The sequence below is a fragment of the Aricia agestis genome, chromosome 4 (assembly GCF_905147365.1).
Source record: "Aricia agestis chromosome 4, ilAriAges1.1, whole genome shotgun sequence".
NCBI lineage: Eukaryota > Metazoa > Arthropoda > Insecta > Lepidoptera > Lycaenidae > Aricia > Aricia agestis.
This window is the reverse complement of record NC_056409.1, coordinates 2,543,577-2,560,616: the sequence shown is the minus strand read 5'-3', so window position 1 is coordinate 2,560,616 and position 17,040 is coordinate 2,543,577. Positions and strand designations below refer to the sequence as shown.

Sequence of the window (17,040 nt, the reverse complement as noted above, 5' to 3'; positions counted from 1 at the left end):
TCACTATTGCAGATATTGTACCGATTTTGATGAAAGGCACAATTCACAAACTTAGAGGAGACAACGAGTTCTATGGGGTCTCCTTTAGCTTCTAAGCTTAGCAGCCATAGCTAGTTCTTACAACTACTGCGCTCAAGATGTCTAATACTGCCATTCGAAGACCAAAATCCAAACGTCGAATCAAGGCATAAAACTTAACACTAAAACACCTCGGTGCTCCACTCTCCGCTTATAGGCCTGGAGATACTGACACAAAATTCTTGGTCATTTGTTTTTTCGTTGAGACAGCGAATATGAACAATAATATTGTTCATATTCGCTGTCTCCCACAGGTATGGCATTATCAGGGTCCTATTTATGATCATACAGGGAACTGTTAAAAAAAGTTTTAGGGTGGTACAAATCGTTTGGCGAAAAGAAAAAAAATTACACCTTTGCAGTGGTATGGCGGCCATTGGGCGCTGTCGGAAAAGTATGGCAAGGTGATTTTCGTGAATTAGCCTGGTACAAATGGTTCAATTTTTTTATTAAAATTAACGTATTCGCGTCTGTATGGCGGGCTGTAAGCCGCACCCGACAAGACTAGTATGGCATTACGCTTTCGCTTACTTACTTTTTTTCGACTACCTGAAAATACAAGCATTTTTGTGGAACAAATCGTTTGACACTCGTTATTTATCCGACACGTTCGATTAACGCCCACCCGTTTGGGCTGCCAGTGCGAGCGCTATGACCATCATTTTCCTTTTTGCCTTTATGTAATTATACCCCTGTAAAACCGCCATACTGGTACAAATGACCAAGAATTTTGTGTCAGTATCTCCAGGCCTATTAAGTGTTGCGATTACGATAGAACCTACCGCAACAACTATAATTAAGGCAACGCACCACCTGCAGCTCTTCTAATATTGCGAGTGTCCATGGGCAACAGTAGTTGCTTTCCATCAGATGATGTTTGCTCGTTTGCCCCTTCATTTTATTAAAAACTTATCGCCAGGTTCACGCTGCCGTCGCGCGCGGACGCCGTGGTGGAGTTGTGGCGGACGAAAATGGCGGAGGGCGTGCTGTCCTCCACCCACTTCCAGGACCACTGGCGCGTCACCGTGCCCAGGATATACTCGCCGCAGCCCAACCGCACCTGTCTAGGTATGTATACTGACGAGAGAGATTACGTCGAAAAATAAATATATCGATTGGTGCAAGTTGACGACCCCTAACCAAGCCACGAGGCTAGGCACAATATTTCACATTTAATATTATGAAGTTGTTTTTTGGACTATATTTAGAGTGTGGTGGTATCTACAATTAGCGCCACAATCCTGCATCGTGCTATCGAAGTTTCTGAGATCGGCAAGATAAATATATCTAATTGTCATTTCAGACTATATAATAATATAACGTCTGAAATGACGTCAGTGGGGCTTCGCTCAGAACGTCTTCCTTTGTGGCAGCCTATCATATCCCCACAGAGATCAGACGTCACAACTTTTTTTTTTTTTTTTTTCTTTTGTGAATCTTGCAATCAGCCTTCAGGCTATAAGCAGATGGGATGTTGGCTTCTTAGTGTAGGGTGGTAGTCCCAGTGGAATACATCCCTTTATTATTTAGTCAGTCATATCACTGATTGTCCTGGTCAAATATGTCTCGTCTCTTTTTTAGACGACGATTTATTTCTGGGATTGTTAGCTGTCCAGCTAGAACATTTTGATGGTTCTGGAGTCTACATTTGTATTTGCTAGCATAGGCAGTAATCTCCTCTTTTACTGTTGGCATGTTGAGAGTATCATGTAGCTCTGATGTTCTGAGAAACCATGGTGCATTTGATGCCTGTCTGAGTATATTGTTTTGGACTCTTTGTATGGTGGATTGGTTGCTAGCACTGGCAGAACCCCAGAGTTGTATGCCATATGTCCAGATTGGCTTTATCACTGTTTTGTACACAAGAATCTTATTTTCCATAGACAGTTTGGAGTTTCGGCCTATCAGCCAATTCAGGCCCCTGATTTTGAAGTTAATTTCGTCCCTTTTGGCTTTTACGTGGTTTTTCCAAGTTAGTCTTCTATCTAGGTGCATTCCCAGATACTTCACAGTGTCTTTGTGTGGCAGCGGTGTGCCGTTTAGAGAGACAGGTGGACAATCTTCTTTACGGAGGGTGAATGTGACATGAACCGATTTGTTGACACTTGCAGCTATTCTCCATTTTTCTAGCCATTTTTGCACCTTAAGCAGACTTGCTTGTAGCGCTTGTGAAGCTTTAATTGGGCATTTGTTGGAAGCTATAAGAGCAGTATCATCAGCGAAGGTGGCGGTGGTGACATTGGATGTTTCAGGTAAGTCAGATGTAAAGATAAGGTAGAGGAAGGGTCCAAGTACCGATCCTTGAGGCACACTTGCTTCTATGTTGTAAAACTGAGATGTAGAGTCGCCTTCTCTTACTTGAAAAATTCTGTTAGATATATAAGATCTGAGAATTCCATAGAACGTGTGGGGTAGTAGGGACTTTATTTTAAATAACAGCCCTTTGTGCCACACCTTGTCAAAAGCTGCTTGTATATCAAGAAATGCCGATGAGCAATATTCTTTGAGTTCAAAAGACTTTCTAATTCTCCTACATACTCTATGGACTTGTTCTATAGTTGAATGTTTACTTCGAAAGCCAAATTGGTGGTCGGGTATTATTGACTTCTTATTTGTTTCAGAGATCAGTCTTTGAAGCAGGCATTTCTCAAACAGTTTCGAGAATATCGGCAGCAGGCTAATGGGTCTGTAGGAGGTAACTTCGTGAGGAGGCTTTCCAGGCTTAAGGATCATAATTATTTGAGATACTTTCCACAGGTCAGGGAAGTACCCTACTCTCAGCATGGCGTTAAAAATCAATGTCAAAAACACTATAGCTTTGCGTGGTAGTTCCTCTAAAACCTTCTTGTCAATTAGGTCAAATCCAGGGGCTTTTTTATTATCCATAGACTTGATGTTTCTTTGGATTTCGCGGGGTGTTACTGGGCTAGGTGGAAGGTCCATCTGGAAGTCTTGATTAAGGACTAAATCAATATCAGATTCGTCAGCAGCAGACGACGGGTCATTTGGTTTGAACACTTGGCTTAAGTGTTTTGCAAATAGTTCCGCTTTACTTTTCGCCGATTTAGCCCATTCTCCGTCTCGCAATCTCAGTGGCGGCTTATGATGCAGGGGTCTATCAAAATTTTTGCAGGCTTTCCAGAGTGAATAGTCAGTATCCTTTGTTGCAGTCAGTCCTTCTAGGTAAGTTTCTATCGCCGTATCATTGGCTTCCTGAATTAGGATTTTTAATTCTCTAGCTGCTTTGTTAAGTGCTGCCTTATCTATAGGGTGTCTACTTATATGCCACACGCGTCGCAGTCTACGTTTCTCCTTAATTTTCTGTCTAATGTTTTCAGAATATACTTTTCTTTTCGGTGGAAGCGCGTTACTTGCTGGTGTACAGTGCCAGCAGTATTTTTGTATCATTGTGGTGATGGTTTTTGCAGCTTGATCAATGTCGGCTTCTGTTTTTAGAGCTATATTTAGGTCCAGCTTGTCATGTATAAGTTCCCGAAAAGACGACCAGTCTGTGCGCTTATTATATAGCTTCGGTGTTCTTGTCACTTTTAACGCTGTAGTACCGATGGTTAGTAGGACTGGAACGTGATTTGTGTCAGCATCCAGGCATGTCTCTATGCAGTGATTTACAGAACTTATACCCTTGATGATAAAAAAGTCTATCACATCTGGTAATCTATTTGGGTCACTGGGCCAGTTTGTGGGCTCTGCTGTTGAGATCGTGGTAAGTTTGTTCTTATCCAGGCTTTTCTTTAGGACTCTTCCTCTAGTATTTGTTAGTCGGGAGCCCCAGTGTACATTTTTTGCGTTCCAGTCACCCCCAACTATGAATCGCGGTCCAAGGTGATTAAATAGTTCCTCATACTGTTCTTCAGTTATTGCATGTTTGGGAGGGCAGTAGACAGCAGAGACATTGAATGTTTCATTTCGATCTTTTATTTCAACAGTAGCAGCTTGAATGTGTGCTTTTTTGAACTGCAGATGTTCGCTGTGTTTGATGTTAGATTTTATAATCACTGCTGCACCTGCATGTGCCATGTCATCTGGATGGTTGGTGGCATATATTTGGTAGTTCTTTATTTTGACACTGCTGTTGGACGTGAAATGGGTCTCTGCAACAAGTAATATATCAATGTCATGTGTGTGCAGCAGGACTTCAACTTGGTCTTTATTCGGTGACAACCCGTCCAGGTTCCAGATTGCTATTTTGAGGGAGGTCATTTTGTTATTTTAGAGACTAGTGTTGTTATGAGGCTAATTAAAGTACTCATTTGTTGAAGGATAAGGTCCATTTTTTCAGTTTGCTTCAGGAACATTTTTTCAATTGTAGGTGTTGTTGTGGGTTCGCCTTCGCGTTCTGCGGTTTTGTTTCCTCTCAAGACTTCATTATACTGTCGTCGGTTTTTGGCGTTATTGTCGTCTGTAGAGACATTTTTTTCAAATGTCTCAATATTCGGGTTAGCAAATGATTCAATATTCGGATTAGCAGGTCTTGTGAGATTTGTTTTTCGGTTGATGCCAGTTTTGATGGATTTTCTGGATAGTATTTCTTTATATACCTCACAACCCTTATAATTTGCTGGATGATCACCAAGGCACAGAGCACATTGAGCCGGAGAGTTGCGATCAATTTTTGGGCAGTCTGCAGTTTTATGAGGTTGTGCACACTTCACACATCGATACGGTCTCATACAGTAATTTTTTGTATGGCCGTATTGCTGGCATCTTTGACATTGAACAACTGCCTTTTGTTTACGTGGATCTTCTATTATTATGGATTGGTGATATATGTATTTCAGGTTTTTTACTAGCTTGTTATTCGGTCCTTGAGCTAAGTTGGCAAAGAAAGTAGAGGTCGGTTTCTTTTCAGGGCCATACTTGGCGTTTATAATTTCACCAACAACAGTATTGCCTGTGCTTTCTAGTGCATCCTTGATAATGCTAAGAGGTGTTGTGTAATGTAGGTTTCTAATCACTATCCTGTATGGTCGCTTATCTTTCCTGTTAAATGTGTGTCCTATAAGGCCCTTTTCTCTAACAGTATCTATAACTTTCTTGTATGTTTCTACGTTAGTGCAGGAAATCCGTAATTGATTTTTGTTTACTATTTTATAAGTAAAGTCAGTTTTGCTAACGACATTTTCTAGGACTTCTGTAAGTTTCTTAAGATCTTCTATGCCATATAAGATTATGGGTGGAGGTTTTGGAATTTTCTTGATATCTTCCGTGACTTCTTTTTCATCTGTTGGAAGTCCACTGAAGCTATTTGACAGGTCTATTTTTTCAGGGGATGGTGTCGAGACTTTCTTCCTTTTTGTGCCTCTTATAGTTGGCACTCTTTGCCATGGTGGTGGTAAATTGTCAATATTTGCTGTAGTAGTTTGTGGATCATCATTGTCACAGTCAATAATTTCACTGCGAGGGTTGTGTTCATTTTCAGGTCTGGTTGATGAGATGTTGCTAAGAGAGGAGGACCGAGGTCGAGTGAAAAGTGCTGGGTGAAATATTTGTTGCACAAGTGCTTTTTCTGGGGGTTTTGTTTGTTCATTAGTTTCTTTCATCATGTTGTTCCCACGAGTAGGGTCGAAGTATATGGTCGCTAGGAGGGTGACGCCCTTTCCCCCTAGAAGGCAGTTCAACAGTGTTTGCCAGGTCCACCGAGGTTGTCCGCTAGTGACTGAACCTTCCGCCAGCCATGCATCCTATTGGCGCGTAACTCACCGTAGGATTGGAGTAATTTTTTATTGAGGCTTTCTACCTCTCGACCCGGGCGGTTAAGCCAAGGCCCCCGGTCTCGCGAAACATGACCACGAGATAACGGGTTGTGCTGGTCATTTCCTACCTACACTAACAGCCCAGCTGGTTGTGCTGGTTGATCAGGTTACTTGACCGCCGCCTGAGACTCGGCGTTGTTCTTGACATGAGGGCTTGTACTCAGAACCACGGTGCGGAGTCACACTGCAGAGACGATACCACAACGGTCATGTAATGGCTGCGCGAGACCGCCCCCACAATGTAACTCCGCGACCTATTTCCGCGCACAAGCCCCCATGTTGTTACCCGTTTAGCACCACCCGGGGGACACGTGTAGGGTGGGCCTAGGAGAAGGTGGTAAGTCCTACGGACGCGGGTAACTCCATCCCCCAGACGTCACAACTAGTAAAATATAATTTAGTGCAAGTTGTTTGTGACCCCCAACCAAGCCACGAGGCTAATCACAACGTTTCATACAAATATTGACATTTAATATTAACGATCAAACGAACTTACCTGTACGTGAAGTTCGTTCGTAATTATATGAGTGTTTCGTCCGAAGAGATTAGTATAATTAGAATATGAACACACAGTAGTAATAGCTAGTGTCTCCGCTTCAACACTATGTTTAGAGGTTATAGCTCTAAAAAAATATATTAAAAAACTTACAGTTGGTCTCTGGTATATACTCTATGGATAGCTCTTCCTGTTCCGGTGTCTCCATTTTGCTTTCCTCTGCTAACCGCGTTGATTCGACTTCATTTCTTGAGAGAGATTTGTCATATTTCATCTATGGGTACACCTGTTAGGGAGGGTGGGATATACTAATCTCTTCGGACGAAACACTCATATAATTACGATCGAACTTCACGTACAGGTAAGTTCGTTTGATCGTTAATTATACTCGTGTTTCGTCCTCGAGATTAGTATAATTAGAATATGAACACACAGTAGATGTTTAGAGTAATAAATATCAGAAATCATGTCTACCATTTTAATAATGTATAATACATTATAATGAAAATAAAGCCATTAAACAATACTATAAGTAATACATAATATAATAAGCAATGAACAATAAACAAATAGATAATTTTATTTCTATTATTTATATAAAAAATTATAAAGAACACAGTGTATTTGAAAAAGCCAGGTTGTCTTTGTTAATAATTATAGGTCTATCATAGAACCTAGCAAAGGTAGAGGAATTGCCGCTCCACCCGGCAGCTTGTCTATATTAATGCCCATTTTCTTTGCCATAGAAATTGCTGCATGTCTTGTACTGTGAGACTTAAATATGGAAACGTCAATTCCACTATCCTGTAGTGTAATTTTAATCCAACGAGATAGGACGTCTGAGGAGATACATTTTTATATGGTTTTCTAAAACTGACAAAGAGATAATTTTCTGGTCTTATAATATCTTTAGACCTGTCTATACAAGCTCTTAAGAGGATTCCACACCGCCATTTTTTCCATACAAACGTTGTCCCCTGTTTCCTCCCTGGATAATGCTAGTAGAGTTATATTTTTTTTCCTGAATATCTACGGCCACTAATACAATGTCCCTATGTTTTCTTTTTTTTCATAATTTAATTATTAAATAAGATATGAACGTTCAAAAACCTAGAAAAATGGCCAGATTTTCCGCTGTGTTCAAACGTTCAGAAAACAGATTTGGCTAGATTATACAAAAAAAGCAAAACATAGGAACACAGCTCAAGCCTTTTTTTAATCTTTAATGAAAAAAGTACTTAAATCGCTTAAGTTTTGGAGAAGGAATCAGGGGACAACGAATCGTTGATTTTCTGGATTTTCTGCATTTGTCTCCATCGCGTTTTGCGGTATAGGCTTGAGGTAAGGGAGACAGCTATAGATATTACACGTACTTTTTTTTCACTTCTCTAGCCCCTGGTGTATCCTCTTAATGTGCTAGCAGGACAAATCTCAGGACGTTCAATAATAAGGTAGGTATAATAAGGGTTGTTTCATACCTGGTCTTGAGGTTTTGATTAAATCACAGATTTTTAACCCCCGACAAAAAAGAGGGGTGTTATAAGTTTGACGTCTGTCTGTCTGTCTGTCTGTTTGTCTGTGTGTGTATCTGTCCGTAGCGTCGTAGCATCCAAACGGGTGGACCGATTTTGATCTAGTTTTTTTTGTTTGAAAGCTGACCTGATCGAGAGTGTTCTTAGCTATAATTCATCATCATCAGCCTGCTCAGTGCAGGACAATCAGGGTTTATCTGGTTCATGAAAGGCCGTTAGCAACTTGTAGTCGTTTGCTGGGTTTTATATTTCATTATAGTTCGTGACATTTGTAAATATACAATGTACGTATACACATAATAATGGAAAGTTGACCTGGTGCTGCAGCATCACCTGGTAATCAATAGGATATCCAACTCCTCGCCATCTTAGAGCAAAGGTTTCGTGTTTGGGCGTCGTTTTCATTTTAATTGCGACAACCAGTAAGAAGTAGATAGACTGTAAATATTTACATGCTGCTGCTGCAGCATCACCTGGATTCTATAGGAACCGAGCTTCGTATGAACCCAAATTGAAGGTTTCATATTTGGGCTCATATTAACGGCCTCATCGAAAAGGACATTGATAGATAGTAATCATGAGAATAATATGAGTCTGTTGATAGGAATTATTCTGCACTATAACCAACACAAGTTTAAAAAGTATGAAATAAAATAAAATTAAGAAATTTAAAAAAACCCCCGCCAAACAACTTTAAAAAGTAATGAAATAATGTTTACTGCCTTTAAGTTCAAGTAGAGTAATAGGACCCGCTCGAGGTAGTCCGCGCATAAATATCTCTTCTGTCTTGCCTGTATCTTGTATCTTACACCTCCTATCTTGCTGTTGTACCAAGGCAGCTTGGATATAATATTATGTAATTCCAGACTGGTCGTTTGATGAAGAGCTGGCGACGAAGCTGCTGATAGCGCCGCTGGAGCAGTTCGTGTGGGGCGTGGCCGGCGACCAGCCGCCGCCACCGCCGCGCCGCTCCACGCTCTGCGGACGCGTCTTCCGGCAGGGCGAGCCCGCCTACAGCTGTCGCGAGTGCGGTAAATATACTGGACGCCTTCGCAAGAGTATATTATATATACTCTTGCGAAGGGGAAAAAATGGAAAATTAGGCCAAATTCACATCAATTACCTACAAAAACTTGGAGAAGGGGAATATTGATCTATTGCTGTGAAAAGGTTAAACAGGAGTATAACACATCTGTCAATAAAATGATTTCTCGACGCTAATGTCCCATTACCCTAACACTCTGCAGATTCACTGGGTAACATTCTTAAAAAATGTTATTTCAAATTAGCACTGATGATTTAAAAATAAATTGTTAAAAACTTTATGGGTGCGACACCAGTCCAATCCAATTTAGAGGATGAAACAAATCCATAGGTATGGACAACACGTGCGTGCTGTGCGTGGAGTGTTTTAAGGTGTCGGCCCACAGACACCACAAGTACAAGATGGGTCAGTCTGGCGGCGGCGGCTGCTGCGACTGCGGTGACACGGAGGCGTGGAAGCGCGACCCCTTCTGCGAACTGCACGCTGTTAGTATAAAGTCAAACAATCAACGAGGAAATTGATTCCTAGGCAGTCGACAGACCTACGTCGTTTGGTCGGCTTATGTCAATTCAATGTTAGCTGTGAATTGTGATCGGTCGGATGATCTTGACGTAACGTGACCAAATTACTTAGGTCCGCCATCTGCCTATGAATCAACTTCTCTGATAGTACATTCAATGTTAGCATAAGTCCATTACTCAGCAAGCTTAGCATAACAACATTAGACACGGGAAAGAATTGACATAAAATCTGTCAGTTTTAGTGACAAAATAGCAGATTAAATTTGTCTAACTGTCACTTTGTCTATTCTTCCGTAGAAAGAAACTGCTGAAGGACGTTTTTTGGTTGAATTTTGTTTTGTGCCAGCCTAGCCGAAAAATATTTTATATTACAAACAACTTACAACTAAAATTATTCTGAATAACCTATCAAAATTACGTCATCTGCCTATGAATCTATTGTTATCGCAAGTATGTATAAAGGAGACAGCAATTGATTAGACATAATTTTTATTTTATTTGAAACAAGCGTATATTACTGAATTCTAGCACATAAATAAACAACATTGAGGTAATTACGCAATCAATACCATTATCCACAACAGAGTATATGTTTAGGAACCATGAATTTTTCAGGCGCCCGAGAGCGAGGAGCAGACCGCGTCGCACATCAGCCCGGAAGTGGTGGAGCGGATGAAGATAGTCGCGAACGCCGTGCTGTCGTACAGCTTCCGGCTGCTCACGCTCGTGCATGCGCCCAGCCTGCCCAGCGATCTCGTGTATGTTATGCATCTAGCATAAATGTAGCCATAACAGTGGTATTCAGATGCCCATGTTACATTTCCTGCTCCTCAAATTTTTTGCTTACAAATTTTTTAGCGGGACCCAAGACAGCTTGAACCCCCATGACTTTCTTCGATCATAATTTGAAAAGGTTTTGGTAGTAGGTCCAGAATGTATGTGATATACAGGGTGCAATTAAACCTTCCGGCCAAATTTCGATGTATTGATCCTTGTTATAAATAAAAATACACGTATTTTTTCTTTTATAATCACTCACTACTAAAATGTTGAGAAATGGCTTTCGATAAAATGTTAAGAAATAGCTTCCGAAAGCTTTCCTAAAAAACACCACAGTTAATGGGCACTACGCGTCACCGGCGCATAGTGTTCATTAACTGCACCCTGGTTAGATTAGGTTAGGTTTAATTGCACCCTGTTTATGAGAAAAAGATAACTCACGTTAAAAAAGTCTTTATTACACATACACAGGATATTTTCCAAATAACAGTAGGCACTGAAGCAGTTCACGAAAGCGATAATAGTTTATAGCGCACAGCACAGAAGAGCAGGAAAACGAAAATACTTTATAGTCTATAGCGAAAGCAAATAGCGATTAGCGGTCAAGCGTTATCGGGCGCACATAACAGGCGTGACGGGGGGAGCGATTCCGACTAGACTGGCGGTCGACTCGAGCTGCACGCTCTGCACGTACGCGTACAAAGGAACCGGTCCTGCAGTGGCCGGCCAAAGCCCGTTAAAAAGCCCCCTTTTTACATACACAAAAGCCCAAGTTTTTTAAAATCTACGTAGATGGATAAACGCCGAAAACTGCACGCTCGTTTGCCGATCTGTATTCTGTACATACAAATGGGCAAACGAGCGTGCAATTTTTAGCGAGTACATAAGCGATTATGTACCTACCTGAAAAGATAACATATTTTTCTCTAAGTAGCTAGAAAATTTGTTTGGGTAGTAGTTTCTAATCAAGACTGATCTAAAAGTTTCTGACTAATTGTGAAGCTGTTCTAATTTGTATCTATAATGTAATAATGCTTTTTTAATTTGAACATTTTATTCATTATAGATTGAAAGACTCTGAAAGAGAGATTTTACTGGAAGTGCTGGATCAGCCGGACTGCTACTGCACTGTACTATACAACGACGAAACTCACACTTTTGAACAGGTAAGATTTTTATTACGTTCATTATTCTTTCATAATTACTCACATTTTCTTGAAAAAGCTCAGTAAATTGCGACACATGCAAATATATACAATAATATCTGTGAAAATGTTGCTATTAAAACGTTAAAAAATTATAAAATAAGAGCCACTGCGAGGTTAATATTTTATAAAATATTGTTTTTTTACTAAAATTACGAATTAAATTTTGATCGTTTTACTCTTAATGGAACGCAGGGCATGACAACTTTTTGAGAGGTACGACCATTGTCAATAATTGTCAAACAGTAGTGACATCATACATACTATAGATCCGTTTCGGCGCCAAAATTTAAATTGTCAATTTTAAACCGCATTTTTTGCAGTAAATTCCAGTGTTTTAATTTTTTTAATATTATACTTGTGGTTTATTCTACATGGAGTTCTTTAAAATAACACACAAAAATAAAAATATTGCATCTTCGCTATTGTGCTACAAATTAAGTGTACGAATAAGCGTACGTGTGAGCGTGTGAGCGTGCAAAAAACTTTTATGAACGCATGTTCCATCGAGAAACAAGGCACAGGGCAAGCGAGGGCACGAGTTTCCCCATACAAAAGTGAGAAAAAAATTGGTATTTCAGCGCTGCTACTTTCACAGTGAACTCTCTACAAGGAACACATACACACCCCAAAAGCGTTATTACTTAGTTTTGTTACACCTTGTATATTTCCAGGTGATAACTAGCCTGACGCGCGTGATGAAGTGCACGCACCGCGACTCGGTGGAGCTCGTGAGCCTCATCGACCGCGAGGGCCGCGCCATCGTCAAGTGTAACAGCTTCCAAGTCTGCGACACGCTGAAGAACGACATTGAGGGGTGATTGTGGCTTTTTATCTATTTACTAGCTGTACTAGCTATCCCGGCAAACGTTGTTTTGCCGTATAAAGTATTTAGATTTTCGCCCATATTATTTTATTGAAGTGACTAAATAAGTATGGCACCATGGCAATGTCCATCGCTATCCCGTCACACAAACCTTTTGTGTTTCTTTCTTCTTCTTCAAACAATGGTCGCCGTCAGTCTCGAATTGTAATAATTTACTATTATTTATTCAACAAATGCACTTATCAATATAAAAAGTAGATGTTGTCCGATTCTCAACTCTAGCCGATATGCTTGCTAAGATTCACGAAAATCGGTCGAGCCGTTTCAGAGGAGTTCAACCACGCACCCCGTGAGACGAGAATATTATATATTAGATATAAAAATGAATCGTCGAATAAATGTGTTCGTGAGGGCCTGTCTCGGGAACGGCTGAAGCGGTTTCGCAAATTTTTTTTATTGTGTTTGTTACTGTCGTTGGAAAGTAGAAAAAATAATTAATTTACGTGAGAAATTAGAATTTAAGAATTCTTTAACACCGTATAGAATTATTTCAAATGTTTTATCCTTACTACATGACAACGTCAGTCGGGCCCGCTAGTTTTGATATAGAATTGTAATTGATGCTGTGGTTAACCAAACACAACCCTGAATCTATCCGTTTCTAATAGCGTCAGTAAATGTGATTCTACATGAAAAATGTATAGGAAACCTTCATTATTTTTAGTAACATTTAATTTAGGTTATAATATATAAGACTATAACAACCACTATTAGAATTATAAACTATACCTGCTAAAGTGTAACATAGTCTGTTGATGTATTTCAGGTTCACGTCGCGTCACGGGCCGGCGCTCAAGGTGCTGGTGATGCACGCGCACGTCATCGCGCACCAGATATTCGCCATGAAGCTGCTTGCCTGGTATGTACTATCAGAGAAGTTGATTCCTAGGCAGATGGGGACTTACGTAGTTTGGTCACGTCACGTCAAACCCAGCCGACAGATCACAATTAACATTGTATTGACATGATCCGATTTGGTCAGATACCAAATGACGTTCTCTCTCTCACTCTCTCTCGATTCACCATCGATTTAAAGGACTACTAGTAGATGTCCGCGCCCAGCGCAGAAATTTCTTCTACCTCGTAAAATGTTTCCTTCTTTTCGTCGTTTCCCGGGACTCGAAAGTATCTCCATACTAAATTTCATCAAAATCGATCGAGCACTTAAGGGTCAAGAAGTGACAAAAAGAAGCAAACAGACGTGTTTTCTCATTTATAATATTAGTATAGATGGCGGACCGCGGACCTACGTAATTTGGTCAAGCTATGTCAAGTCAAGCCGTCGTCATTAATTTAAAACACATTTAATCATTTTGTGTTTTTTAAATTTAGGAATATCTAACTCCATTTTAACATCGATTGATATTTCAGGCTACAAAACTTCGTGTGCCAAGAAGCCAGCCTGCGTCTCGCGGTATCGAGCGTGGCGTTAGGCGAGAGCGGGGGCGGGGCGGGCGCGGTGGGGGGCGGAGGGGGTGTGGCCAACGGCGTGCTGCAGAACGACTGTCAGATGTGGAAGGCGGCGCGCACGGCCTGGCACAACCTCCTCATTGCGACCACTCTTATGGACTACTCCACTAAGCGCACCATGGCGATATTGTTTACTAAAAATTACGGTGATTTTTTTGTCTTACGACTACTTGCACGCAAAAGTTTAATTGTAAATTAGCCGCGTACTGACCAAGCGAGCGGCCTCGCGAGGCAGCCTCGGACATATTTCGCAGTACGCATGCCGCGCGAGGCGGCCTCGGTCTCTTAAGTTTTCTAATCCGAGGCTGCCTTGTGCGGCATGACCGAGCCAACGTAAGGCTTAGCCAGCATTGACGCTCAGTTTAACTTGAAATGCACAACTAACACGCAAGGAATAAGCGAGGCAAAACACTACCGTCTTGAGTGAGCGCGGCAAACATACCGAAGCGCCTTTAAGCATCGACAAAAACCGACAACGCTCGGCTCGGGCCGCGACACGCTCGAGCGAGGCAGTGCGTGCGTTTGCCTAGTGCGAGGCACGTCTTGACCGACAGAAGATTCGCCTCGCGAGGCTGCTCGCTCAGTCAGTACGCGGCTATTTGAAAAGAGAAGGAATTACATTTTGAAAAAAATTAATTAAGCTCAGATTAGCGGAAGTGGAACTTCAGCCTGTTTGCGATCTTAGTACTCTTGTTATATATTTTAATATAACAGTGGGCCGAAAAGAGCGATAAATGTCACAAAATCTTTCTTTTTGTGTCGTGAAAAATATTTTTCTTGTTCGTTAAAGTTCAGGCTTGTTAACGTGACACTCGCTTTGCAGGTTCGATTCTCAAGGACTTTATCCGCGACGACCACGACCACTCGTTCTCGGTGTCGTCGTTGTCGGTGCAGCTGTTCACGACGCCGACGCTGGCTCACCACCTCATAGCGCACCACGACGCGCTCTACATTGTGCTAAATACCTTCGTCAGCGAGTGTAATCGCCGGTGCAACCAGCAGGTATGTGATTAGCCGTGTACTGACCAAGCGAGCAGCCTCGCGAGCAATTTTATTATTTTTTTATTTTCTTATTTATTTATTTAGGTAACAAACAGTCTTTAACAAATATTTATAAACGTTTTAACTACAACTAGACCTAAAGTACCATAACATCAATACAAAATATTAACATTAAAAAAAATACAACTAATACAACTTTTTTATATAATAAAAGTACTACTTTACATATTATAAAGTATCCTATAACCTACACACAAATGCAATGATAATACATAAATAAATTTATTAATAAGTATTTTATGAACCAAATATTACCTCATTTAATTCTCTTTTGTATTGTCTTAAATTTTTTGAAAAAATATCGACAGAATTCAGATCATTATTGTAGCAGGAACATGATCGCCTGAAGAAGGTATTTCTCGCGTAGTTTGTATGATAGGGCGGGACATAAAACGTGTCCATACTACGTGAAGACGGTCGCGGAACTTTTAAATAAATTTTGCTTAAGAGATTAGAGGAATTAATGGAACTATGCAGAATTTTGAAAAGAAACACACTATCTAAATATTTACGCCTTAAGTCTAATTGTTGAATATTATGTCTTGCTGCACTCTCAAGATGGTCAGTAGAACGTGAGCCAGACCTAAAATCTAGTGTTTTCAAAAATTTAAATTGGACCCTTTCAATACGTTTGATGTTAAAAGCATAATCCGGATTCCAAACAATACTCGCGAACTCAAGAACACTTCGAACATAAGCATTATACAGCAGCTTAAACGTTTCTACGCGTTTAAAAGGTTGACCTATACGAATAATTGTTCCCAGTTGTTTGTAAGCTTTAGCTACAATCCCATCGATATGCTCATTAAAATTCAGCTTGGAATCCAGGGTCACTCCCAGATCACGTATTGAAGACACCCGACCAAGGGCTCGACCACTAATCCTGTAGTTAAAAATGATTGGGTTTCTCTCCGCGTAAAAGTTATAACATGACATTTGTCAGTATTTAAATATAATTGGTTAGCTTCACAATATGAGTTGAGACTATTCAGATCGTTTTGTAATTCAATACAGTCATTATTTGTCTTGATAATTTTATAGATTTTTGTGTCATCTGCGTAGAGAAGGTGATGAGAATTCCTGAAACATTTTCGAATATCATTTACGTACAAGATGAAAAGAAGAGGTCCCAGAATAGACCCCTGTGGAATGCCCGACCTGTTCACTAGAAACGTAGATTGAAATCCCTTTAGCGCGACTGCCTGACTACGATTGGATACATAAGACTCCACCCATCTCAGTAAATCGCCGTGAACACCGAGCTCCAAAAGTTTTTTGATGAGAACTGAATGATTTATTTTATCAAATACCTTCGAGAAATCGGTGTACACGGCGTCTACTTGGTATCCTGCATCCATGGCGTTAAGTATGAAGTCTGTATAAGACACTAAATTAGTAGCAACCCCACGTGACTTACGAAAACCATGCTGTTCGTCAGATAGAGCATGATTTATTTGTGTACATAATGTGGAAGTAATTATCTTTTCCATAATTTTCCCAAAAACACAAAGTTTCGATATAGGTCTGTATTGTTTTATGTCGTGTTTATCACCACCTTTTGGGATAGGAGTCACTAAAGCCTTTTTCCAGATACCTGGAAAACACCCTTCCGAGATTGAATTACGATAGATTAAAGTAAGGGGTATTGAAAGTTCCCTATGCAGCTTGTTGATAAGTATGGGGTGTACTTTGTCATACCCAACTCCTTTATTTACATTTACTTGCTTAAAATATTTTGATACAGTAGGTTGAGAGAATTCAATAGTTGATAAATTAACCGGGAACGACTCATTTAAAACGTTCATACCTGACTGTGTGGTGTCGTTAGAAGATACAAATACCGAATTAAAATAGTCGTTAAACATATCACAGATATGATCTGGATCAGTGGAAGTTTCCCCATTCAGATTCATGTAAGCGGGTACGGAGTTAGACCCTAACTTAGACTTAATAAACGACCAAAAGTATTTTGGTGATGAATTTATTTTGTCCTCAGAAAATTTTATAAAGTTATTATAACATTCTTTTTGAAGTTTTTTCTCTTTCGAGCGTAATTCTCTGAATAATTCGTAATCATAGGCATTGCTATACTTTTTCCATCTACTGTGAATTTTCGATTTTTGTCTAATTAGTTTTATAAGGAACCTAGAATACCAGGGGGGAAAATTCGTACTCGACTTGACAATTTTTT

General features: G+C 40.3%; 1 protein-coding gene across 3 annotated transcripts in view; it reads left to right on the top strand.

The window, feature by feature from the left end:
* LOC121726563 (E3 ubiquitin-protein ligase UBR1) overlaps positions 1 to 17,040 on the top strand; it is a 46,148-nt gene that overhangs the window by 9,390 nt on the left and 19,718 nt on the right. For all 3 annotated transcript variants that reach the window (XM_042113969.1, XM_042113966.1, XM_042113967.1), the window contains 9 exons: positions 998 to 1,146; positions 8,747 to 8,911; positions 9,256 to 9,410; positions 10,062 to 10,204; positions 11,293 to 11,392; positions 12,106 to 12,248; positions 13,084 to 13,176; positions 13,689 to 13,933; positions 14,611 to 14,789. In XM_042113969.1, the coding sequence (XP_041969903.1) occupies positions 998 to 1,146; positions 8,747 to 8,911; positions 9,256 to 9,410; positions 10,062 to 10,204; positions 11,293 to 11,392; positions 12,106 to 12,248; positions 13,084 to 13,176; positions 13,689 to 13,933; positions 14,611 to 14,789 (1,372 nt within the window). The remainder of the gene's footprint in view (positions 1 to 997; positions 1,147 to 8,746; positions 8,912 to 9,255; positions 9,411 to 10,061; positions 10,205 to 11,292; positions 11,393 to 12,105; positions 12,249 to 13,083; positions 13,177 to 13,688; positions 13,934 to 14,610; positions 14,790 to 17,040) is intronic.